Source organism: Mauremys mutica, chromosome 14 (genome assembly GCF_020497125.1).
Source record: "Mauremys mutica isolate MM-2020 ecotype Southern chromosome 14, ASM2049712v1, whole genome shotgun sequence".
NCBI lineage: Eukaryota > Metazoa > Chordata > Testudines > Geoemydidae > Mauremys > Mauremys mutica.
This window is the reverse complement of record NC_059085.1, coordinates 5,370,424-5,397,057: the sequence shown is the minus strand read 5'-3', so window position 1 is coordinate 5,397,057 and position 26,634 is coordinate 5,370,424. Positions and strand designations below refer to the sequence as shown.

At 49.1% G+C, this 26,634-nt stretch overlaps 1 protein-coding gene across 9 annotated transcripts in view; it reads right to left on the bottom strand.

Annotated features, from left to right (window-relative positions):
• Window positions 1-26,634, bottom strand: part of HYDIN (HYDIN axonemal central pair apparatus protein) — a 399,941-nt gene that overhangs the window by 57,299 nt on the left and 316,008 nt on the right. For all 9 annotated transcript variants that reach the window (XM_044987150.1, XM_044987153.1, XM_044987154.1 and 6 more), the window contains 14 exons: window positions 25,715-25,814; window positions 24,981-25,080; window positions 21,614-21,782; window positions 19,500-19,738; window positions 19,005-19,125; window positions 18,063-18,267; window positions 16,023-16,258; window positions 14,813-14,964; window positions 14,525-14,714; window positions 13,075-13,183; window positions 12,088-12,348; window positions 11,472-11,614; window positions 9,945-10,163; window positions 8,163-8,323 (listed from right to left, as the gene is read on the bottom strand). In XM_044987150.1, coding sequence (XP_044843085.1) covers window positions 8,163-8,323; window positions 9,945-10,163; window positions 11,472-11,614; window positions 12,088-12,348; window positions 13,075-13,183; window positions 14,525-14,714; window positions 14,813-14,964; window positions 16,023-16,258; window positions 18,063-18,267; window positions 19,005-19,125; window positions 19,500-19,738; window positions 21,614-21,782; window positions 24,981-25,080; window positions 25,715-25,814 — 2,405 coding nt within the window. The remainder of the gene's footprint in view (window positions 1-8,162; window positions 8,324-9,944; window positions 10,164-11,471; window positions 11,615-12,087; window positions 12,349-13,074; window positions 13,184-14,524; window positions 14,715-14,812; window positions 14,965-16,022; window positions 16,259-18,062; window positions 18,268-19,004; window positions 19,126-19,499; window positions 19,739-21,613; window positions 21,783-24,980; window positions 25,081-25,714; window positions 25,815-26,634) is intronic.

The following is a 26,634-nucleotide window of genomic DNA, read 5'->3' as shown; positions in this document are numbered from 1 at the left end:
GAGTGTGGCAACTATCTGGTGTCAGCCATACCGCACAGCACCTTGCTTTGTTTATGGGACTTATTTATTTCAGTGACACCAGGCCCTGTGAAGCAGAATGGGATCAAGGACGATTCCTCCAGTGCAAAGGAGGGACCTGATAGGCAGAATGTAAATGCCAGGACATGGGATAATGTCTGGGCCCCAGAAGACAGTGCCATGGCAAGCCTTGGGACTGAGACTTCTGACAGGCACCCAGAGCCCTGGCACAAGCAGTAGCAACTCTTCTGCCTCCTGGTGCTTATCAGCTGTTGGAAACAACAGCAAACAAACTGAACTACCATATATACTCCATCATAAGCCGGTTTGTTTATAAGCCGACTCCCCCAAGATGGATAAGTAACAATGGAAAAATTTTATAACTTTGGCTCCCGGGCCATCAGGATAAGCTGCTGATGGGCTGAGATGGTTTGTTTACCTCAAGTGTCTGCAGGCACGGAGGTAAACCTAAGTAAACGAAGTGTCCCAGCGTGCCAGCTGCTTACCCTGATGGGCCAGGACAGCAACTGGTGGGGAAATTCTTTGGGGGGAGAAGCTAGGACTCAGGGGAGTAACTCCTGTGACCATCCCCCACATGACCCCACCCCTAGCCTGGGACCCCCACACTCTCCCCATCCCATCCTTTCCCACCTTATCTGGGGAGGGCCAGGGAGGATGTCTCTGACCTGGCTGGAGCTGCTCCGGCAGGCTGGGCAGCGTGGCCGCAGCATGTCCCGTGGGCTGGGCCGGGCAGCATGGCCACAGCACGCTCCAGGGGGCTGGACAGTGCATGGCCGCAGCCTGCTCTGGGGGGCGGGGCCGAGCGGCACGGCTGCAGCCTGCCAGCCAGAGGGCAGCTTTGAAGGCTGGGGGCAGAGCAGCGTGGCCAGAAGGGGAGAGACTCTGGCCCCACCTCTCCCTTCTGGCTCTGCTGGCTGTGCAGCCTCTCCTTGCTCCCTCTGTTGGGGGGAAGGGCTGTGTCCCACCTCTCCCTCTCTATACCCATTCTTAAGCCGACCTCCTTCTCCGGTGCTTCCCTTTTTTACTAAAAAACTGGGCTTATGAACGAGTATCTAGGGTACTTCCCAGAAGCTCCCGTCTAGGGACATGGAGTGAGTTGGGCCTGGCTCTGCAATACCACTTCCTTCACTGGTAGCAGAGACGGTTACTCACCCTGTGCAGTAACTGAGGTTCTTCGAGTGCTGTCCCTGTGGGTGCTCCACTTCAGGTGTTGGTGCGTCCCAGTGCCATTGATCGGAGATTTTCGGTAGCAGTGTCCGTCTGAGTCGCACAGGCACAGTAGTTGTCTTGTGGCGTCATTGGCGCCTCTTCTAGCGCACGCGTGACCCAACCCCCTCTGTTCCTTCTCTACTGTAGAGACCTTACTGCAAACTCCGAAGTAGAGGGGAGGAGGGTGGGTAGTGGAGCCCCCACAGGGGCACTCATCTCGAAAAATCTCAGTTACTGCACAGGGTGAGTAACCTCCTCTTCTTTGAGTGATGTCCCTGTGGGTGCTCCACTTCAGGTGATTGTAGAGCAGTGGATGTAAGGGACTTGAGATTCGCTTGGGCCATTGAAGAGAGCATGGTGAGGCCTATTATGGCGTCTGACCTTGAGCTTTGAGTGATTGCATAATGGTTTGTGAACGTGTGCACAGAGGCCCAGGTAGTCATTCTGCATATGTCTATTATCGGTACATTGTTCAAGAACTCTATGGACGTTGCTATTGAGCCTGTAGAGTGGAATCTGATCCCCTCTGGGGATTCTGTGTTATTCGTACGATAACAGAGTTGGATGCAGGTAGAGGTTGCGTGGATATTGTGCTTCCCTTGAAGCACTCTGTTGTGGAACAAAAAAGTCTAAGGACTTCCAGAAAGGCTTGGATCTGTCTAAATAAAATGCTATTGCTCATCTGACATCTAGTGTATGTAAGATAGTCTCTTGTGAGCTCCCATGTGGTTTGGGATAAAACATAGGGAGGTGTATGGGTTGGTTTATATGGAAGGATGTTGATATTTTAGGTAAGAATTTCGGGTGTGGTCTCAATGTGACCTTGTCTTTAAAGAATATGGTATAAGGGGGGTCAGCCATGAGCACCCCATCTCACTTACTCGTTGAATGGAGGTGATCTTCATCGATGGATGAAGCAGGGAGCAGGTAGCTAAGGGCTCAGATGGGGGTCTAGTGAGGCGTTTAAATCCCATGCCGGCGTAGGTTGTTGGACTTCTGGGTAAATGTTCTGTATGGCAGTGAGGACACAGCTGGTGACTGGGCGTGCAAATATCGAGATTCCCTTGATCTTATGGTGGAAGGCTACAATAGCTGCGAGGTGTAGTTTAACTGAGCTTGTTGAGAGACCCGATTTCTTCAGTTCTAGTATGTAGTCCAGCACTAATGGGAGTGGTGCTGTAACTGTGGTTAACTGTTTTTGTCAACACCATACTAGCAGCAAAGAGTCCTGTGGCACCTTATAGACTAACAGACGTTTTGCAGCATGAGCTTTTGTGGGTGAATACCCACTTCTTCGGATGCAAGCAGTGGAAATTTCCAGGGGCAGGTGTATATATAAGCAAGCAAGAAACAAGCTAGAGATAACGAGGTATGATCAATCAGGGAGGATGAGGCCCTGTTCCATACTGTGAATCTTTTCTATTTTTGGAGGTAAGTATTGCGAGTGGTCGATCTCCTGCTATTTAGTAACGTGTTTAACTTGTTCTGAACAGGCTAATTCGTCGTGTTGGAACCATGTCGAAGCCAGACTTTCAGGTGAAGTTTCTCTGGATTCGGGTGGAGAGTCCTGCCTTTGTTCTCTGAGAGGAGATCGGCCCGCAGTGGAAGAGTTCATGGGGTGCATACTGCCATGGGCATCAGGACAGGGTACCAGGTCTGCCTGGGCCACATTGGGACTGTCAGTACGATGTGGGTCTTGTCAGCACGTATCTTCTGTATCACTCGTGAGATCAGTGGGATCGGTGGGAATGCATACATGAGTGATGCGTCCCATGTGATGAGGAAGGCATCCCCCAGTGACGGGGGTCCCAGTCCTGATCTTGAGCAAAAGAGTGGGCACTTGTGGTTTAGTGACGATGCAAACAGGTTGACGGGGGAAGCCCCATCATTGAAATATTGACTGTAGGATTCAGTTATTTCCCATTCATGTTCCTGGAAAAACTGTCTGCTTAGTGTGTCTGGCACCATGTTCTGGCATCTACGGAGATAGGAGGGCAAGATGTTTACTTTGTGGTGTATGCACCAGTTCCACAGTTTCATGGCCTCGGTGCATAATGAGAAGGAGTGAGCTCCTCCTTGGTGACTGATATAGAACATGCATGTTATATTGCCGGTCATTATCCACTGATGGATTCTTTATCCCTGGTAGGAAGTGCCTGCTGGCATTGCATACTGCATGTAGCGCTAGCAGATTGATGTGTAGTCAGGTTTCCACTGTTAACTACCTGCCTTGAACAGTGAGTTGGTTTATTGATGGTGGATCCTGCTGAAAGGGGATCCCCATGCACACATTCTCTGGTTTTGTCCACCACTGTAAGGAGACCAAGACTTTTGGTGGTGCAGTTCATCTCTTGTTCAGGCTGTGTTTGCTGGGGATATATACTAAGCTCAGCCAGGCTTGTGGGAAGCACGTATGAAGTCTTGCATGTCTTACCACAAATATTATGGCTCCCATGTGACCTAATAGTTGTAAGCAGGTTCATGCTGATGTTTGAGGGCTGTTGACTACTTAGATGAGGCCGGTCAATGTTACGAATCGGTTCAGGTACTGATACTCTGACCTGTGTGGAGTCGAGGTGTGCCCCGATGAAGTGCAGTTGTTGTACTGGAAGTAGAGTTGATTTTGTTCATTTATTTGTAACCCTAGACTCTGGAAGCGTGTGATAGTCTTCTACACAATGTTTATCACTTCTTCTCGAGTCAGGCCTTTCAGTAGACAATCATCTACCTATTGGGAAAATCATTATCCCTTGTTCCATATGTGTGCTGCCTCTACTGCAAGGGTTTGGGGAAAGACTCTTGGTGAGGTGGAGAGGCCGAAAGGTAGTACTCTGTATAGACAGTGATCACCCCCCACTGTTAACTGTAGAAACCATCTGTAAGGGATGTGTATGATAATGTGAAAATATGCATCTTGTAGGTCGAGGGCTGAAAACCAGTCCCCGCTGTCTAGCGCTGGTATTACTGTGGCCAGTGTGACCATCTTGAATCTTTGGGTTTGTACAAATTTGTTGAGCTTTCTGAGATCCAGAATGGGTCTCCAGCCACCATTTTTCTTCTGGGTCAAGAAATAGTGGGAGTAAGAACCCTTCCCTCTTTGTTGTGGGAGAACTTGCTCCATGGCACCTAACTGTAGAAGATGGTTTACTTCCTGTCTTAAAAGGTGCTCATGAGAAGGGTCCCTGAAGAGTGACAGGGAAGGGGCTGAGGTAGAGGGGTGGGAGAGAAAGGAGATGGCATAGCCCAATCTTACAATCTCCACAACCCATTGATCCATTGTTATTGATGCCTAGACTTGGTAAAATGGGCATAGTCGATAGTCAAAGAAACATGGTATTGGCGCTGTATAGTGGGGGAGGTCGTTCAGACCCTAGACCAAATATTCAAAACTGTTGTTTGGAGGAAGCCATTTGCGATGCTAAGGGCTGACTTTGAGGTATTCTCCAGCTCTGTAGTTGCTGTCTGTTTCTTTGTAGTTTGTATTGTCTTTGTTGTGGGCAATGTTTTTGTGTCCAAACCCACGGAAAATAAACAGAAATTGGGCTTGTTTTAGGCTGAGTTGGCTAGTGTTGGCTGGTTTTGGGGCTTGCTAGGGCTTTTAAAGTAGCTTGTAACTTGTTGCTTCTTTTTTTTAATTGGCTCCCGTCCCCACCCCGCCCCCAGGCCCAGCCAATCAAAAAGCTTGAATGGTGATTGGCATTTGGCTCCAGCTGCTGCCTCGCCTGCATGCCTGTGCGTGGTGACCTGCACATGGGACGACATGACATGCACGTGGATTGTGCTTTAAACAATTTGAAGTTCCTGGTTCTTGCCTGGCTAGGCCAGATATTAGCTCCCCAGCGGCAACAGCAAGGAAAGTAACCAACACCCAGGGGGGTGTCAAACAACCCATCAACAACCATTGTCCAGCAAGGGAGCTACAATTCAATGACTCGCCTGCATGAGGCCACACCAGGGGAATTGCTCAACCTTGCCTGGAGACTCAGCAATGCCCCCAGATATGCCTGGATTTGTGCTCCCCAAGCACATGGACTGAGGGTATAAAACTGAACACAGGGGGGCCATGCTTGGCCTTTCTCCTTCACCCACCTCCACTGCAAGCAACAAGGACACTCTAAAGTCTCCAACTGAGGGGATTGGCCCAGATTTCAAGAGTGAAATCTGTGTACTAGGAACTGCAATATCCAGTGGGGTGAGGAAAGCTGCTTAATCTAGATGTTGCCCAGTCTAATAGGGTTGAGAGTTTAGACTGAGTGCTTAGATTTTGTTTTCTTTTGGTAACTAACTCTGACTTTTTGCCTATCACTTAATATCACTTAAAATCGACCTTTTGTAGTCAATAAATTTGTTTTACTGTTTATCTTTACCAGTGAGTTTGCATGAAGTGTGTGGCAAATCTGCTCATGTTTTGCAAAGGCTGGTGTATGTCCACTTTCCATTGATGAAGTGGTGAACCAATTAATAAATCTGCATTGCTCATCTTGAGCCGTGCAAGGTGGTATATTCATGGGGTACAGTGCTGGGAGCTGGTGCGGGGATTTGGCTCTGGTGGCTCTGGGAGCATTCATGCAATCTATCTGGGTGTGGGGCTCCACGTGCGGTTGTGCTGAGTGATCACAGCACCTGGAGGGGTTTGCTGCTGCTCCCTAGCAAGGCATTGTAAGAGACAGCCCAGGCTGGAGAGAGTTCAGGGGGGCACAGTGATCCCACAGTCCCAGACTGTACCCCAGGGATCCCGTCACATAGAGTGTTGGGGTTCTTTTAGGGCTTGTTTTGGTCTTGTTTTGATAAGGGATTAGCTTGTTTTTTGGCTTATTTTGAAATCCAGGTTGCTTATTTACAGCGTGAAAGTTGGCAACTTTACGTAGTGTCACTGAGGAGTACACTTTTTTCAACCGAAAAGGTTGAGCCTTTTGTGGTCCTTGACCTGAGTGGTGGACCTGGATTGAGGCTCTTTGCCGCGTTGATTTGCAGCTTTGACCACTAGAGAGTTGGGTTGTGGGTGGGAGAACAGACAATCCATCCCCTTGGTGGGGATATAATATTTTCTGTCTACCCTTTTGCACATTGTTGGTACCATCACCAGCGTTTGCCAGATCATCTCTGCCCATTCCATGATGTCATCATTTATCAGGAGAGCTATCTTGGAGGATGAAGATGTGTGGAGGATTTGTAACAATTTATGTTGGTTATTCTGAACCATCTCCAGTGGGATATCTTGACTGATGGCTACTTTTTAAACAGTTATTGAAATTGTTTGAAGTTGTCAGCCGTGGTAGAGGGTTGTGGCATTACGGCTTTATCTGGGGACAATGATGAACTGTGTGCAGGTGATGTGACCTCTGGTCCGTGCCTTCTTCTCTCTCTTCTCCTGTGTCCTCCAGTACCTCTGAAGTCTCCTAGCTAGGGGATGGTGAGGGTGACCAGATTTTGCCCCTGGTTGGAGTCGCTGGTCTGGTATGATGAACCCTCTATGCTGCTCAAGGATCCCTAGGGATCCATAGCATAGGTAGGCACATCCATGGCTGCCCATACCAAGGTTGTACATCTTGTCTGTACTGGATTTTGAGTCTCCTGGGTTCCCAAGGTTGCCTCCATTCAGTGGGTGAAAAGTGTTGAGATGAAAAGAGACTTTCGTCTTGATTGTTATCTTCATTGCTCAATATAGGTGGGGTGATAGGCGATATCATTTGCTGTACATTAGTATGCTCAGGAGAATCATCAGGGCTGAACGGGGGTGACTGGAACACTGAGACTGCAATGTCTTTATGTTGTCAGAATTGCTGCAGTGCCATCAGTTTCAGTACCGTCAGTGTCAATGCTGTTGATTTTGATGGTACTGGTTGTCTGTGACGATGGCTTATGTGCTGTCTTGGGTCTGTAGCTTGGTACCAATGTACTTGTCGGTGCCAGGGATGGGGACATGGCCACCGGTGAGGACCTTGGCACCATGTCGCTCACTGGAGTGGTTGGTGTCGTTGATGGGGGAGACATGTTTATGCCTCAACTCCTTCTCCTTGCAGTGGGGCTCGGCAGAGGTCCTGGTGTGGATGGTGCCGGAAGTGCCTGATGCCTCAACGGTGCTCACCCGTATGGAGGTCAGCACCAAGGACAGCGACCTGGTTAGAGACCCCCTTCTTTTTCTGTCTCTCTCTATGTGGGGAGGTTGCGGCTCTTTCTGCGTATTTTTGGAGGACTGGGTGCTCTCCTTTGTTGAGGCTGTGCCTGGGGAGCCACCAGAAGGAGAGGGTTTCTCTCCTGTGTCAGAGGCTGGCTGAAGTGATTTTTCCATGAGGATCAGCTTTAGGCATAGGTTTCTGTCATGCCTGGTTCTCGCTTTTAGGTTGCTATAGTGAGCGCACTTCTGAGGGATGTGTAACTCCCCGAGGCAACAGACACAGAAGGAGTGCCCATCAGAGATGGACATTGCTTCACAGCATGAGTCGCATCTCTAAATCCTGGGGAACCAGGCCTTTTGTAGTGGGGATAGGTTTCCTGCTTCGGAAGAAGCTAACGTAAAAAAGAAAAGTTTTTTTTTGTTTTTTTTTACTTAAGTGCTAAGTAGGTACTCCAATACTAACTGAACTACTTAACTACTAAACTCTACTAAACAATCTAATTTAATTTGTTAAGTTTGAGCAAAAGATGTTGGGACACTGCCACAGAGCTCCGTCTCAGGCCAAGGACTGCTGAGAAGGAACTGAGGGGGTCGGATGGCGCACGCACTAGATGAGGTGCTAATGGTGCTGCAAGATGACTACTGTGCACGCGGTACCCAGACAGACACTACTACCGAAAATCTCTGATTAACGGTGCCGGGACGCAGCAATACCTGAAGTGGAGCACCCACAGGGACATCGCTTGAAGAAGAACCAGTTTTTCTGAGTTGTCCCTGTGAAATCTCAGTTACTCACTTGAACACTCTGGTCTGGAAGAGCAAGGTCTCCTTGAACTGCACCAAGTTAGCTTCTAGCTTGAACTGGGTGTAATCAACAGTGGCACTGATTCGAAGTTCTAGCTCTCGGCTGCTGTCTTCCAGAACAGTGTGGGCGGGTTCGGGGTCTGTCTCTATCACCTTCAGACAGAAACGAGAAAAACAACAGTAACCTGACTAAGCACTTGAGCCCCTCAAGCCTCCAGAGCCAGACTTTGTACCACCATCAAAACAGCGAGGGCCCTTCAGACACAACCATCCTGAACTTTCCTTCTGATACCCATTCCTTTGCCACTGATTATCTGGACATAGGTGCTGGAACTAGGGGTGTGGGGGGTGCTGCAGCACCCCTGACTTGAAGTGGTTTCCATTATATCCAGGGTTTACAGCTGGGTTCAATGGCTCTCAGCACCCCCGCTATATAAATTGTTCCAGCCCCCCTGGTTCTGGAGCAAACAGATAGCACCCGGATCACAGGGAGAACTGTCCAGGCTGAGCCTCAACCCTGTATCTCTGCAGAGGGGCTGAGGAAATGGTGTCTCCAGATCAGAGTTGGTGAAGAAGCAGAAAGGAGCCCAGGCCTGAATGACCGATATCACATTGCTCCCACCCCTTGTTAATACAGCGGTCCCACCACTGCAGACACATGGGTAAAGAAGCCCATGGCTGAATGAACACAGAGACTGACTTCCCCTTTTTCCTTAGCAGTGGGTGTCCTACTCCAGATCATGGCTGGGAGTAAATGAGACTGAATTTCCTTTACACCCCAGGTGAGGACAAGTGTGTCTGGATCAGGGTGGAGGGGAATTGATTGGTAAGGCCTGGAGGCACTGCTACTTCTTATGGATAAAGAAAAGATTTGGCTTCTAGGCCATTCAACCTTCCAAAACTTTGAAACATTCATCACCAACTGTTTTTTGGTTTGACCTGATAAAAGCTGTAAAGAGAGAGTTCTTGAAGAAAATACTTCTATGGATACCTGAGCTGACCAGCTAAAAAAATAAAAATATATGGAGATATACCTATCTCATAGAACTGAAAGGGACCTTCAAACGTCATTGAGTCCAGCCCCCTGCCTTCACTAGCAGGACCAAGTACTGATTTTGCCCCAGATCCCTAAGTAGCCCCCTCAAGGATTGAACTTACAATCCTGGATTTGCAGGCCAATGCTCAAACCACTGAGCTACATAGCTAATGAAGCTACCTACTAACACTTGTTGTATAATACAACCCTGCACACAGTAATGATTTCACGAGGGAAATCTCAGCAGTTAAAATGTGGAAAGTGCTCACTTCAAAGTACAGTTAGGGTAACGGAAACACACAGCTGGGAAGTAGGGTCATTCTTCCACAAGGAACCTGTAACTAGAACCTGCTGGGTCTAATTCCCTCCTGACTGAAATCAGACTAAGACATTTTAAGGACAAAACGGACCATTAGATCATCTAGTCTGACCTCCGTTATAACGGAGGCCACAGCATTCCACCCAGCTGCCCATGCACTGTGCTCACTAGCCCACTGCACCACTAGGCTAATACCTATTTACAGAAAGGCCTCCAGTCTGGATTGGAGGACATCCAGAAGCGGAGAATCCGCCTCTTCCCTTGGTAGCTTCTTCCGATGGTTCATCATCCAGGCTGTTAAACATCTGTGCAGAGCAGCTGGAGCTGCTTGGTCAGCAGTGAATGTGACCCTTTGTCTTTAGGCTTTACACGGATAGCTATTGTGTTTGTTTCACTTGCTCTTATAATCTCATTCTTACCTTCCTCTTTGTCGGGCGCGTGGTCGTCAGGCTCCTCAGAGCATCCACCCACTTGACAGTATGCAGGCGGCCATCCCAGTCAGGGACCTGGTCCGCAGGCTGCTGGAAGGTGATTCTGGACACCTTACACTTAACCGCGTGCATTTTGAAGGTGACAGGAACATTAGATTTCAAAGTCACTGTGATATCCTTAGCACATTCAGCATGGAGGTGGCCGACCTGGAGAGGATCAGAGAGCCAATGCCATTAGTTCATCCACGGTCAGTCTGTGGCCAGCAAAGGATGGAGTGTTATTGTGAGCTACATGGAGAAGAAATGGAAGGGCTAGAATATGAGCCTGCATTCTTCCATGCACTGAATTTGGTGCCAGATTCACCTCTGTTTATTGCTAGCCTAGGTAATGGTGGTGCATGCTTCCCCACGTGGACACCAGCAACAACGCACTCAAGGGACCACCTCTAGGAAGCTGCTCCACCTGGGTCTAATGGAAAGAAGATGCAAAGCTGGATATCAGCATACAGATGACACCGGAACCTATAGCAATTCAGTCTCGCTCAGTGGCCTCATGTCACAGGGTTTCTTGCCCCGTAAATGAAGGAGGTTCAGCTCACCTGTGCCAGAACAGCCCTTCTCAGTTTGGCCAATGAAGAGGGTGGGGTGGCACCTGGGGGGTTACAAAGGACTAGGGAGAGCCGTTGAGTCAGGAGGCCAGAGAGGTCTCTGGGGCCAGCTGTGGAAAGCCTCCTGCAGGAGGTATCCCCAGGAAGCCTGCTGACTTTCAAGAGCCAAAGCCAGTGCCAGGAGGTTGAAAAGGGCTGAGAGCTTGGGAGCCGGCAGAGGGGCTAGCTGGCAGACCTTTCTGAGCCAGAGACAGCCAGAGAGGGCTGAAGGCTGAGAGCAGCGGAGGGAGGCACTTGCTAGCTCTCTAAGCTAGAGAGCTGAAGGCAGCAGGCCAGAGGGGGCTGAAGGCTGGGAATGAAGTGTGGTGAGGGGCGCCAGAGTCAGACTGGTGAACGGGGGCAGAGTGAGGGCGGCAGGGCTCTCCTCGAGGTACTGTTATGGTTTATGTGCAGGGAATGTTTGTAATAAATTAACCCCATAGGGCTACTTCTAGTGAAAAAGACTGTTTGGGCTATTTCTGGGGACTCCGGTGGAGGGAAACTGAGGCAGGCGTGCCCGTTCTGCTGCAGGAGGGAGCTCCAGGAGGGCGCAGCCCTATCACACCTTACTTTAAAAAGGGAATGGCCATTCTGAACCAAGTGAAATCCTGCAACCGAGAGCCCTCAGGGAGCAAGAGCAGTTTCCCAGCAGGGTAGGATCCCATGACTCTCACACAAGGGCTGACAGTTCTGCCTCCCACCTTTGCAAGCCCAAGGATTCAGAGAACTGACCCAAGACACAAACCAGAGCGCATGCATGGCAGCGAGGAGCACTGCCACCTAGCGCTGGGTCAGTGCTCTGCTAGCTACACATAACTTGCTGAGCAACCTCTTGTGCATGGGATAAAACAAAGTGGTCCCTGTATACCTGGGGAGAGAAGACAAGCGAAGCTGCAGCAGGCCATTCAAACCTCATCACATCTGCTTTGCTGCGATTGGTTATCGTGAAGGTCACCTGGTAGGGCTTCCCGATGTGACAGTCCCCAAACTGGACGTGATCTTCTCTGGCAGCTAGGAAGAACGAAAATGGGGCTGCTCACTGATTTGGCTATAGCACTTGTAGAGCAGTGACGACTCGCACAGCACCCTTCCTCTCATACATGCGACTCCCTTCCCATCCATTGGCACCAGAGAGGGGTCTTGGAGCAGCCCCTCCTCGAGCAGTGCATCCAGCTCTCCACTCACTGTAATCAAAAGGCCTCCACAATACATTACAGCCTGAAACACACCTTTCCACTTGGCGGACATACGCTCAGGTGTCCTGTGTAACAGAGACACAATCCCCAGCTGTAGAGAGGGCACAATAAGTAGGGCCCTACCAAATTCACTGTCCATTTTGATCAATTTCATGGCAGAGGGTTTTTAAATTGGTCAATTTCACAATTTCAGATGTTTACTTCAACAGCAGCAGGCTCAATCCAAAATCCTGATTTACCTTCTAAAAACCTCAAAGGGGCCAAATTATGCTCAACATCGCCTCTTACCCTCCACTCTGTCCTCCTCCAGCTGCCCCTCTGCATTCGCCTCGTTGCTCTCGGCGACCAGCCCATGGATGTTATCCAGCGTGATATCGTCTTGGTAGCCCTCTCCCACCATCTGAATGCAGGTTTCCTCATACTGATTGTCCACCACTGACAGATGGATCTTCCCTTCCACCCGCTGGGCCAGGCTGGGTTTGAAAAGCACATCAAACTCAGCCGACTCACCATTCTGCAGGATTAGGGAAGCCGTGTGGGGTTTCCTTCCTGCAAAGGAAAGGAGTGTTTGGGCTGGAAATCAGAACTGACAGTTGTAGACATACAGAAGGAAACATTCCTAAGAGGTGTGAAAAGGAAAACCAGCTAAAGCATGGCTGTCTCCAAACCTTTGTTCTCCTGGAGGATGACTGAGTTCCACAGGGAGGAGGTCTCATGACAGACTCGCTCCATACTGCAGGCTCCGTGAGTGTCTTTGCTGCAGAGTTAACTTGGGCTCTTACTCAGATGCTGGTTCCAACCTGACTCCTATCCACACACAAACCTTCCTCACTCCATCCAGTGTGATGGTGCTTTCAAACATGGCTAGCTGGTCTGTCCATGGTTATCGGCTACAAGTGAGGCTCTGCTTTCTCTCAGGCTGGTAACCCACCCACTCTGCAGCAAGTACTCAGGCTAAACCATTTGAGTGCTGGTAATCCTCAAATGCCTTCCCACAATTGCCCCGTGTGCCCAGGACAAATTCTCCCACAATTCACTGGGAAAGAATCACAGAGCAGCTCATCGCACTGCGGCACAAAGATCCATGGGAAGTGCCCCAGAAGTCCCGGTGTCTGCAGCACCAATGAGGACCCAGGAACTCAGGCAGCACTTTCTGGCCTGGCTGCTCGCTCCTGTAGTCTAGTGTTGGGGCTCAGCCCAGGTGCCAATCACTTGAAGACCTCCCCTATGAGAGCTGCTGGAATTCTTCACTCCTGCCAGGCTCACTGCATTTACCTTCTCTGCCCGATTCATCCCCCTCACTCTGAGCCACATAGAGGCAGTGAGTGGTAGGCCTGGATTTCAGTGAGAAAACTCCATAATCATCCAGCAGGTCAACCATCACCTGGAGAAAGAAAAACACCAAGCATGGCAACACGGGCTAGGATACGGGGCAGCAAGTGGAGTCATCGAACGTTACCGATGTTCCAGAGAACCCAACACTCATTGCTTTCACTGTTAGAATGTATTAGAATGTAATCAAACAGAACAGACTATACTCCTCCGAAACGGAACAGACTATCGTTAGAATTCAACTGAATACAATAGAATGCGATTAGAAGGTAATCAGATAGAACAGATTGTAATTAGAAAGTATTAAAAGGTAACTATAGAATAGAGTTAAAATAGAATTCATTTTAATACTTTCTAATTACAATCAAGGAGAATAGCATGTAATTATAGTGTAATAGCATGTAATTAAATAGAATAGAATGTAACTGAGTAGAATGGAATTAGAACATAATAGAAGGTAATTAGAAGGTAATCAAATAGAATAGAATGTAATTAGACCGTATTAAAATGTAATCATGTAGAGCAGAATGGAATTAGAATGTAACAGACGCATTCTCAGAATTAGAACCAAACGGTGAAGAGGAAAACAAGAGTTTTCTTCTGATATTGTTAAGAATGACAAATTGGTCAGAAAATCACACGCCTCCAAGGGCAAGTAAGTGAAAGTCAGTCATTTGCTCTCTTGACTGACTGACACCCTTTTCAGGGTATGTCTACACTGGAAACTTTGAAGCGCTGCCGTGGGAACACTCCCGTGGCAGCGCTTTGACGTGCAAGTGTGGCTGTGCCTGAGTGCTGGGAGAGAACTGGGAGAGAGCTCTCCCAGCGCTCCTGGCAATCCACCTCCACGAGGGGATTAACTCCGAGCACTGGGCTTGGAGCCTGTCTACACTAGCGCTTTAAAGCGCTCAGACTCGCTGCGCTCAAGCAGGTGATTTTTCACATCCGAGTCAGCAAGTTAGACCGCTATAAAATGCAAGTCCGTAGCGGTTTCTTAAGGCACAGAAAGGAGAGCTGGTACAGAGGGCCATAATATCAGACTGGAGAAGACAGTGAAGAAGTTATTGGAAAGGAGACAAAGATGAACAATCGAAAGCTTTCCCCTTTGGAATTGTCCTATAGAATCTGATAGAAAATGGGAGCTTTTCTGTTGGTCTCCAGAAGCATCCTATGGAGTTTAATAGAGAATTATAGCCTTACTATGGAATTCTATAGGATGGTTCAAAACACACGCAGAAAGGATCTCATTCTCTATTCGATGCCATGGAGTTTAATGTGCTTTCTAGACATCTCTACTGGCTTCATTTGTAATATGTTCTATAAGGCTTGTTCATAACAGGAGGAGAATTTGCTTCAGTTCCATCTTTTAAGCTTTTGCCTAGCAAGTTATTACCTGGACGGGTATCATGCCACTGTTCTTAAGGACAAAAGGGAGTTTCTCCGATCGCTCTAGCAAGAGCCTCTTGAAGAGGAGCAGTGGGTTCCCTCTTTTGTTGCGGAGGACAGGGCGCAAGATGGTCACTCGGGGGAAGTTCCCATCCCCGGTGATATCAAATGTTAAATTTCGTGATTTAGCGACCAAGCTGCAGGGAGTAGGAAAAAATCATTGTTCCAGGCACATGCCTGCTATGTACACAGAGGACAGGAAAGCCCACCCCCAGGAAGCAGTGGGTTAAATTACCTCGGCAGTCCATCAATGAAAGCCTCAAAAACGCACTGGTAGCTCTGCATCGTCTGTGGGGTGAAAGTCACTGTAGCAAAGGCATGGGAGCGGCTGGGGACGCACATCCGAACGGGATCCACCTCGAAGATGTCGTTAATGCGGGCAGCAGCCTTAGGGAAACCCAGACAGCAGGGGTGGCTGTGAAATACCCCTCCCATAGCCACAGCAAGTGGAATTCACACACACAAAACACACACAGTGTAAGAGCCACAGGGGCAAGACTCGTCCCTCAGCTGTCAGGAGGTTGTTCACTCCTGTCACAGGAAGGGATGTCAAACAGCAGGTTTCTTGACTTAACAAATGTGCTGTCCTGTTCCAAGTGGTGGGAATAGTGGGGTATTTGAGACAACAGTGTGCGATAACTGAAGGCCAGGGCCCACCGCTGCAGCACAGCAGACAGCTGTTTGTATGGCTGTATTAGTCACTCAGTTAACTCCACACTTCAGGGCCCAGATTATGTATTGCTCATCAGACCCTTTGTGTCTATGGTGAATCTCACCAGCCACCAGACTAAAGGAGGGAAAGCCGTCCAGCTCAAGAGGAGGAAAAGAGATCAGAAGGCGCTGAAACCAACCCAGACTGGCTTTACGCCAGGGCAGACCAACACATCAGGGCCATTCCTCTGGGTATGATTTTGTCAAGGGTCAGGATCGACTTAAGGAAGGGGCTTGTCACAGTGTGGGGTGCTGGCAAGTCTGGCAGTGGAAGGGGGGATAATTAGGGTTTCTTATCACAAAACTGTTTGCTGGGTTCTTCTGACTGGCTGCTGTGAGGAATGGGGTCTCTATGTCACCCCATGGGAGAGAGGGGACATTTCTCTCTAGGACTCCTTAGGGACTGCTTTCTTCTTCCTCCCAGGAGGTGGTTACTAATCAGATCCAAATCTTATCAGATCCCATGTGATCAGTGCTCAGCTTCCATATCTCATTCCAGGCACTGCCAGCACTGAGCTGAATGGAGGCTTCACTGTGGATCCGGCAGCAAGGATCAGCATGGCCAGCAAACTAACATTGCTGGGCAGGGGTGGGAGTGACATGCTATGAGCCTGCACTGCTCCAGACCAGGCAAGGCAAGACACACAGCTCAGAAACCCTGCATGAAGCTCCAACTTGCTTGTGGGGCCTCCAGTGGATGGTCCCACACCCGTCCCTTCAGCTCTTATTCTGACCTTGCTGGAGACAGGCTTGACCGCGAGGACCACGTCACAAGGAATTCTGCCCACGTTGGCGATCTTGAACCGAGCTGTTGCCTGGTGCCCAACCAGGACGTTACTGAAGATGAATTTGTTCTCATCCGATACAAACACCCCCCCGCCTTCCACTGTCTGCAGGATCTGGTAAAGGTTGATGTTGCTGCAGATCCGATGTTCCTCAAAAATGGACCCGATGTCATCAACCACAAAGGCTGAGGGAAGAGAGACATGACAGCTGAGACAGTGTGTTCTCTTCTGGCTGAGAAACATAGGCCTAGTTTGTCTTGGGAGCAACTCTACTGACTTCAGTGGCATTAATGCAGGATGAACTTGACTCCAGAATCCTTTTTGCACACTCAAGGTAATGGCACACCCCTGAGTTGTCAGCAATTTGTATTGAACCTCAGACCTCTGGATCTTAAGGCATGTATCTCTATCACCTGCATTTGTCTACCCTGCATCCACTCAGTGTGGCACTCTGTCTCACATAGTGGTGGCTGGGCCACTCTGAGAGGGGTCGATGAGGCCACTACAGCCTGAGCCAACATTTATTTCCAGCAATAGCAGCTCAGGCTTTCAGAACCAGAGAGCCCAGGTTCAATTCCCACTGCCAATAACCCCCCAGGGGGGTGGTGTTACACCAGTGGCAAAGTTAACAAAGACCAGCTTTCCAGGCTGTATTCTTGTACGGAAGGGCCTTCACATGGGACAAGACTATGAGGAAGAGAGAACATTCGTAGTACACAGAAACAGTAACTGACATCACAGGTACATCTCTGTGCTTTCCCTGCTGTCATGGCTCTCTGGGCAGCCTGGCACTGCACTGCCCCATAAACAGGCCTGCTCTGGTTCTTGAGGTTAGCATGATGCATTCTCCCACCACCCCAGGGTAGAACTGCTCCCTAATGCCCTTGCCCTGTTTACAGCGGGTCGTGCCCTGACGCCCTCATCCGTTCCTTGGACTCGGATACATTCTGCTCGAGGGAGGATGGAGCACAGCTGAAGCACACACTTCAGGGTTTGGCCAGAATCTATTCCTCAGGTCAACTCTTTTCTCATGATCCCTCATGGCAAAAAAGCAGCAGCAACTGGGGAATGGCAGAGCAGATCTGCTGCAGGCCTCTCCGTCAGCCTATCCAGCCCTTCCAGACGCCAGCCTCTCTCTTGGGAAGGAAGGGGACAGAAGGCCCAATCCAAAGCCCACGGAAGTCAGTGAGAGACTTTCCACTGACTTCAGTTGGGCTTGGATCAGGCCCAGAAGGAGCTGTGCAAGCCCGTGCTGAGAAACGCTATCTACTCAGCTCCTGCTGGAGCTCTGCATTGGTGACTGTTGTGACACCAGGCTTTGAAAGGGTGACCCAAGCTGGGGGCAATGCAGAGGAGGAGGCTGGAAGATTTGACCTGTGGAGTTTGGGAGAGTAGGAGTGTTCAGTCTAGAGAAAGGGAGGCCAAGAGGTGCCTCAACAGCTGTGGACGAGACCAATGGGGAACGGAGAATGTTCGTTCTCTCTAGTCACCCAGGACTGAGCCAGAAGCAAGCAGGGGAAAACACAGTGAAACACTAGGAAATACCTGATGCCTCTGTGACAGCTAAATAACTGTACAGGCTGTCAGGGGTCACTGTCCCTTCTCCTTACTGCCCTGGTGGATCAGATCGCTGGTTCGTCAACTTCTGCCTCCTACCTCCAGCAGTTGCCAGCTGATGCCTCAAAAGAAAACGGTCCTCCCTGCTCCATACACCACATCTAGGTTGGACACCAACGAGGGAAATGCCTTCCTGAGCCTGCCTGCAGTGATCAGTTTACACTCTGAAGCATGAGAGTTGGTTACCTACTATCCCATAATGTGCTGCCAACTCCAGCAAGGATGGAGGCAGGCAGTGGTGATTTTCAAGATGAACCATCTTCTCTCTCAAGGGGGGTGTGAGGGATACTGCAACCCTGCTCCACATGCTCCTTGGGGAAGAGGGAGTGGACGCAGTGATTCAGCCAATGGCTGCATGGAACATGTCTATACCTGGTAGGCATGACTCAGCAATCAAGGTGTATGGGATGCCTCCCGGATTATCGTCAGGGTCCCTGTCGGTGATGTCAATGGCCAGGTATTCCTCACACTTTCCCACTGGCTCTGCTAAACAATCAACTGTGATGATCTGCTGACCTCCTGCAGGGATGGATCCAAATCCAGGATACACTGTGAACATGCCTAGAGTGAAGCGAGCCTGCAAAAGAATCCAGGGAAAGCCTGCCTCAGATATCCTGACAGTTATTTTTGAGGATACAGCCTAACACGGCTGCTACTCTGAGTCCCAGGAGAGGAGCATTCCACTCCCTTCATTTCTCCCTGCTTCCCTACAGCCAGTCATTGCCATTGCACATTCCCTGGGGCTGCTAGGACATGGAACGAACTCTCAGTACTCCAACAGCCTCCTGAAGATGATGCACAAAGCATTGGGCTCTCAGTTTAATGGTCATGTCATGTGCACGTAGCCAAGTTCAGGAACCTACCTCAGTCCCCCTGCCCTAGGAGGCAGGGGAAGCACCAGAAACCTTGTGGTCAGCCTAAGAGTGATGGTGACAAAACTGTGGAAGAAGCAGCATCTGATCCTCCCTAGTCAAAGGAAGGGGGATTGGGAAGTAAAGGGAGGGGAAAAGAGCAAGGATCCTGATTTCTGGTGGGGAGCAAAACAAAAAGGAGAAATATCATCCTGGAAAAGTAGGAGGGAGGAAGGAGAGTAGAAAGGTTGAGGAAAAGAAAAGGGAAAGTATGTGTGAAAGAAAATCACCCAGAGAAAGAATATCAGCTTTGGAGCAGACATGCCGTAAATGACAACAGCACATTCTCTGATCTAGCTGCCCAGGCAGGGTCACCCCTCGGGGAGCGGAAGAACTCAGAGTGGAGAAGGGCCCTAGCAGACACTGCAGCGGATGTGAGGAGCGGCGGGGAACATGCACCCACCTGTGCAACAAGGTTGATGTCCTTCTGAAGAGATTCCGTGCGCTTGCTTTGTTTGCCAACAGGAGGGATTTTGCTTAAGGTCTCGCTGTCACGGGAACGGGAGTGCTTGATGTGAGATGGTCTGGAAGAATCAGCAGAAATACATCACACTGGGGTCTCCACTGTGTCCAATTCCCCCCTGGGTTTGACTGTCCCAGAGCTGGGACTGCCCTAGGAAGGGGCACACCCATTCTGAGCAAGTGCCAAATTTAATACACACACGAGCATGCCTGGCTGAAGGCCATTAATAACAACACTGATCACGTATGCAATCTCTCATCCATAAATCCCAGCACTTTACAAAGAAGGGCACTCATAAGCCCTATCTCTTCTACAGCACTTGTCATCAGCAGAGCTCAAAGTGCTTAACAGTGGAGGTCAGTGTCCTCACCCCCATTTTATAGATAGGGAAAGTGAGGCACAGAGTCGTCAGCATTAGCTGGTGCTTTCTCTTACCCCTTTTTTGGTGGGATGGGCAGATCTCGTATTAGCTTCCCGATGAAGTACTTGAAATCAAGAGCACCTTTGTTCTCCAGAGTGAAGGTGCAGGTCTTACGGGTGCTGTTCATCATGGAGCCAAAGTTGACGAGCGAGGCAGGGGAAATGCTGTACTTGGTGAACAAAGAATTCACTGACACTTTCACTGGAATGCTGGCAATGGTCTCGCCTCCTTCACAGACATTGGGCTCAATCACCTGGGCAGAGGAGGGTGGATTGGCAAGTGGAGTTTAGAGGCCTCTGCTGGTCTGTCTCATAAACCCACAGAGTTGCTGCCTACAGCCCAGGAGCCATGGCACACTTAGCCAAGCAATCCCCCTCACCCCCCAGCTTGTGTCAGTTCCCTGGTGACTTGAAGGCCTTTGTCATTCCTAAGATTACCCGTGCAAAGCCTTGGCAGAAGTCCCTAGGAGCTTTCGGAGATTCACAGATTCCAAGGCCAGAAGGGACCACTGGGGTCACGTTGCCTGACCTCCTGTGTAGCACAGGCCAGAGAACTTCCCCCCAATAATCCCTAGAGCAGAGCTTTGAGAAGAACAGCCTGTCTGGATTTAATGATCATCACTGATAGAGAATCCACCACGACCCTTGGTAAATTGTTCCAATGGTTAATTACCCTCCCTGTTAAAAATGTACAACTTATTTCCAGTCCGAATTTGTTTAGCTTCAACTTCCAGCCACTGGATCGCTTTTGTCTGCAGAGCCCATTATCAAATATTTGTTCCTTGGGTAGATACTTATGATCTGTGATCACGTCACTCTCAACCTTTTCTTTGTTAAACTTAATCGATTGAGCTCTTTTAGTCTCTCGCTATAAGGCAGGTTTTCTAATGCTTTAAGCATTCTCATGGCTCTTCTCTGAATCCTCTCTAATTTACCAACATCCTTCTTGAGTTGTGGGCACCAGAACTGGACACAGGTTTCCAACAGTGGTCGCACCAATGCCAAATACAGAGGTAAAATAACCTCTCTAATCCAATTTGAGATTCCTCTGTTCATGCAGCCAAGGATTGCATTAGCTCTTTCAGGCAGACTGTTACATTGGGAGCTCACGTTCAGCTGATTATACACCACCATCCCCAAATCTTTTTCAGGGTCGCGGCTTTCCAGGGTAGAATCCCCCATCCTATAAATATGACCTACATTCTTTGTTCCTAAATGAATACATTTAGCTGTATTAAAATTCTGTTTTTCCTTGCACCCAGCCTACCAAGCAATCTAGATCACTTCTGAATCAGTGACCTGACCTCTTCCCACTTTTACCCAATTTTTGTGTCATCTGCAAACTTCATCAGTGATGATTTTATGTTCTCTTCCAGGTCACTGATAAAATGTTAAATAGCACAGAGCCAAGAACTGATCACTGCAGGGACCCACTGCAAGCACATCCACTTGATGATGATTCTCCATTTGCAGTTACATTTTGAGAGCTATAACCTAGCCAGTTTGGATCCCCTGATTGTATGCTGGGTTCACTTTATATCCTTCTAGTTTCCCCACCGCCAACACTCTTGCACTATTTCCCACTGGAGAACGCGTGACGTGGAGTCCCTGGGTGTGAACTTTTTTACAGTCAACCACCCTGAACCATCCTTCTTACAGAAACCCATGATGGAGCAGCTGCGAATGCCTCTCTATTCCAGTGACCTGGTCAGTCCTATTCCTTGCAGTGACTCCTGCTGAAAGGGGCTTAGAGTGAAATCTTCTACGCTCCTGCATTATTCTTCTTATAGGGACTCCTTGGCTAGGAAAGGCTAAACCTGGAGCGGCCTTGAGCTCTTTCAAGGTCAGGCTCCTTAATTCCAATCCTAGGAGAAGCTAAGCCTGGAGAGGCCAGGACTGCTGGCTCTTTAAATACCTATTCTAAAGCTAGAGGTGGATGCTCATCCCTGGTTCGGGAACATCATGAAAGGCTTTGACAAATACATGGATGGTAGCACTGGATCCCTCAGTTAACCAGTGCATCCCCACTTGTGAGTGACTAGGAATATACACAGTACACAGGGTGCCATCAGCTAGCTGTCGGAGCCATCACAGCTTGGCCTGTGCCAATGTCTTTACAGACATCTCACCTGGCAGTACAGGATAGGCTTATCTTCAATTTTCATTTCCTTCTTGGAGCGAAAGGTGATCTGGATCTGAGCGGGGCGGTCAACAGCGGCTAAAGTCCCCTTCTGGGGCTGGATGCTGAAGACAGAGTTCAAATTTGGCATGTTGGCGTCAGGACATTCTAGAGTGAAGCTGAAGGATGGAGACAAAACAAAGACTCCTGTTCGGTTAAGGACACTAGAGCCAGTCACATAGCCAGGAAGCCCAGTTAAGAGCCTCTGCACAAAACACTTAGGAATGTGAAAAGGGCCATTAAGATCTCACTTAGCTTTGTTCAAGAGATTCCAGATGGAAATTAAAATTGTGGACTTTAGCTTGATTTACTTCTAAGGCCAGATTTTCAAAGGGTCTGAGTTTTCTGTATGCACCTGTCTGCGCATGTAATCTGCATTTTCATGCCTAACTTCCTCCTTTGTAGGATGCAGAATGTGCCCATGCTTTGCAAAACTGAAGTTCTTTCAAAAAAAACCTGACACCTTGTGATGGGGTGTACCAGACCCTCTGAGGCCCCCTGCTGGAGGCCTCATGGCCCTGACACATCTTTCCCCAAAAAGGGCAGTGGAGAGAGTTCTCCAAGCTGCCTAGAGTGGCTAGGGCAGGGGTCGGCAACCTATGGCACGTGTGCCGAAGGCGGCACGCGAGCTGATTTTCAGTGGCACTCACACTGCCCGGGGGGCTCTGCATTTTAATTTAATTTTAAATAAAGCTTCTTAAACATTTTGAAACCTTATTTACTTTACATACAACAATAGTTTAGTTATATATTATAGACTCATAGAAAGAGACTTTCTAAAAAGGTTAAAATGTATGACTGGCATGCGAAACCTGAAATGAGAGTGACTAAATGAAGACTCGGCACAGGACTTCTGAAAGGTTGCCGACCCCTGCTCTAGATCATTAACGAAGATATTGAACAAAACCGGCCCCAGGACCGACCCTTGGGGAACTCTGCTTGAAACCAGCTGCCAACTAGACATGGAGCCGTTGATCACTACCCATTGAGCCCGACCATTTAGCCAGCTTTCTGTCCACCTTATAGTCCATTCATCCAGCCCATACTTCTTTAACTTGCCAGCAAGAATACTGTGGGAGACCGTATCAAAAGCTTTGCTAAAGTCAAGGAAAAACACATCCACTGCTTTCCCCTCATCCACAGACCCAGTTATCTCCTCATAGAAGGCAATTAGGTTAGTCAGGCATGACTTGCCCTTGGTGAATCCATGCTGACTGTTCCTGATCACTTTCCTCTCCTTTAAGTGCTTCAGAATTGATTCCTTGAGGACCTGCTCCATGATTTTTCCAGGGACTGAGGTGAGGCTGACTGCCCTGTAGTTCCCCAGATCCTCCTCCTTCCCTTTTTTAAAGATGGGCACTACATTAGCCTTTTTTCAGTCACCCGAGACCTCTCCCGATTGCCATGAGTTTTCAAAGATAATGGCCAATGGCTCCGCAATCACATCCGCCAACTCCTTTAGCACCCGTAGATGCAGCGCATCCGTCCCCATGGACTTGTGCTCGTCCAACTTTTCTACATAGTCCTGAACCCCTTCTTTCTCCACAGAGAGCTGGTCACCTCCTCCCCATGTTGTGCTGCCCAGTGCAGCAGTCTGGGAGCTGACCTTGTTCGTGAACGGACCCCCAGGCTGGCAGTGGGCTGAGCAGGGCCGGCGGCCAGGACCCCGCCTGGCAGGGACCGGCGGATGGAACCCCAGACTGGCAGCAGGCTGAGCGGCTCAGTAAAATGTATTACTGGCACATGAAACCTTAAATTAATGAAGACTCGGCACACCACTTCTCAAAGAGAACAGGAGTACTTGTGGCACCTTAGAAACTAACAAATTTATTTGAGCATAAGCTTTCGTGGGCTACAGCCCACTTCATCGGCTGCATAGACTGGAACATACAGCAAGAAGATATTTATACATACAGAGAACATGAAAAGGTGGAAGTAGCCATGCCAACTGTAAGAGGCCAATCAATTGAGATGAGCTGTCATCAGCAGGAGAAAAAAAACTTTTGAAGTGATAATCAAGATGGCTCATAGAAGGTGTGAGGGTACTTAACATGGGGAAATAGATTCAATTAGTGTAATGACCAATACTTAATGCCCATGTTAAGTATCCTCACACCATCTATGGGCCATCTTGATTATCACTTCAAAAGTTTTTTTTCTCCTGCTGATGACAGCTCATCTCAATTGATTGGCCTCTTACAGTTGGCATGGCTACTTCCACCTTTTCATGTTCTCTGTATGTATAAATATCTTCTTGCTGTATGTTCCAGTCTATGCAGCCGATGAAGTGGGCTGTAGCCCACGAAAGCTCATGCTCAAATAAATTTGTTAGTCTCTAAGGTGCCACAAGGGCTCCTGTTCTTTTTGCAGAAACAGACTAACAAGGCTGCTACTCTGAAACACGTCTCAAAGGTTGCTGAACCCTGGACTAGGGTGACCAGGTGTCCCGATTTTATAGGGACAGTCCCGATATTTGGGGCTTTATCTTATATAGGTGCCAATTACCCCCCACCTCATCCCGATTTCTCACCCTTGCTGTCTAGTCACGCTAAGAGTGGCTGTGTGGGGCACAGCCAATCAGGGCCCAGCCGCCTAGTATAAGAAGAGCTGCAGGCCAGAGGGAGTTCAGTTCCTTGCTGGAGCTGTAGGAGCATGGATGGGGTGTGGCCGGCTGACGGAGCTGCAGAACCCCAGACAGGGGAGCGCTGCCAGAATCTGGAGCGAGCAAGGAGGAGCCCTGAACTGGTTGCTGGGACTCCATTAGGACAAGGCCTTGAGGTAAGGGTGAAGGCACCATGGGGAAAAGGCCCAGGGAATTAGAGCAGTGGTGTGACATAGTTAAAGGGACACAGCAGATGGCTGCGATCTATAGGGTCCCTGGGCTGGGACCCGGAGTAGTGGGTGGGCCCAAGTCCTCTCCACCCCCCATTAGCCACTGAGGGAAGTGGCCTGGACACTGAGGCACCCCGGAGGGGGAAGTGAACAGTAGTGCCCAGCGGGAGAGCTGCAGCCAGAAGGCCAGAGAGTACAAGCACATTCACTCACCACTGAAATCTGCAAATAAATCACAGCCATGCCCACTGGGGAATAATTTCCATTTTGTTGTGTTTCTTCCTCAGTTGTCACGCTGTGTGACATACAGTTGTTGGTGTGTTGAATGTCTGAAAGTGGTGACCTCTGAGCTTTGCTACTTACCCTGATTGTGATCTAGCCATTCCAGGAAGAGGTTATAGCAAGGGGAATAACGGAACGAAGACTGGACTGACGGGGACATCGAATGCTTAGACATCACACAGCTGAAATAGTTAGTCGTTTACCTGTATCCAATCTCATATTTTCCTTTGTTCTTCAGCGACACCATTTGCCGAGCTTCATCCAATACTCTAATGACCCCAAAATCCAAACCACCATCTGTACCTGAAGAGAAAGCCACACATGGGAGGAGAGATGGTGATGAATACTCAGGTCTTGCATGAAACACCCCCGCAAATCACAGGATTTCAATCTCCAGAAAGTCAAAGTCCTCCAGAGAAAGTCTTCTCAAAATTCGCCCTGGGATGCTTCACTGCCCTTTTTGTTATGTGGAGAAGAACTGCCTGGCTTAGTGCTAAACATTGCATTCATTTCCTTGCAGTGCTACATGCCTAAAAGTATATGTCCTCTCCAGTCTGTGAGCGGTGCAGCCTTGCCACTTGCTTGCTTAGATAGCCTACATGTCAGAAAGCTGGAAATGTTTTTGTACGGGCTTATTGCTATGGTTTCCAACTCAACACATGAAATAAATTGCATACAAAAGCTACTTTAACAGAAGGTTAAGGTGAACTCAAGCACTCAAAAGTTAGGAAATGCCAGTGTTAAGGTGACCTTAATGCATCCCCTTGGTTTGTATATATCATGCTACAGTCTATAATGACATGGTCACTGACTATTTGTTCTACTGGATGCTTGCCTCGTTCAGTTATACATCTGGACCCTGTGCCTAATGAGGGCAACCTTAGTTCTTCTTACTGATCCAGCCAGGCCATCCTGAGTGTGGGGGACAAAGACTGACCTTTGGGGAAGCTGATGTCCAGAGCAACGTCATAGGACTCGGCAAGGATTTGGATGTTTTCGTACTGAACAATCCCCAGGATGTTTTCCATGTCTGAAACCTTAGGCAACAAGAAACAGCTGTCACTCAGCACATCTCTGACCTCTGCTGGCGAACATAACATGAGTTCTTCATACTGCCAACGGCACCCACCTCCTTCTTTGCCATCAGATTCCAGCATGAGCAGCAATCCAGCTGCAAGGCATTTCCTACCCTGCTAACCTCCCGGGCTGTCCCAAAAGGATTCTGCTGCTGTGTGAAACATCAGCCTAGTTCTCCACCCTTCCAGCATGAGACACTCACTACTAATGATGCGGTTTATGGTTACCAGCATAGTTTGCAATAAGAGATGTTCCTAACAACCCCCAGCCAGGCTCACCAAGCCTTTCTGAACATCAGCCCAGCCGCAATGTAGGAAAGAGGCGCCTGCATTGTGGCTTTTCCTGTGATTTGTTGCTATTTAAATTTCAAAACCAAGCTTGTTTCCAGCAGGGCCCTGCACTGGGATTCTCTGGCAGGGAAGTGGCAGAGGCTGTGCAGGAACCCTAGAGTGACTCCTGATGTGTCCAGTGGCACTAGCCAATGCCAAACGGAGAGCACCATGTCAGCAATCCTGAATCAGCCCAGTCACTGCTCCCTTGACCTGAACCAAGCTGCCTTGGGGGAGGGGGGGGGGTTGGATTTGTCATTGGACGGCTCTATCATCTAGGCTTTAGCCCCAGGTGACTGGTGGGAACTGGGGCTGCCCCAGACTGAGGGGCAGAGTTGCACAGGGAGGGAGAGACCAGACTCCGGTCGAGCTGGGCTAGCCCACTGTGAGACTCAGATGTTCCAGGATACACTGGAATATTTTGATTCAAATAAAGAAAAGTGACAGAAAC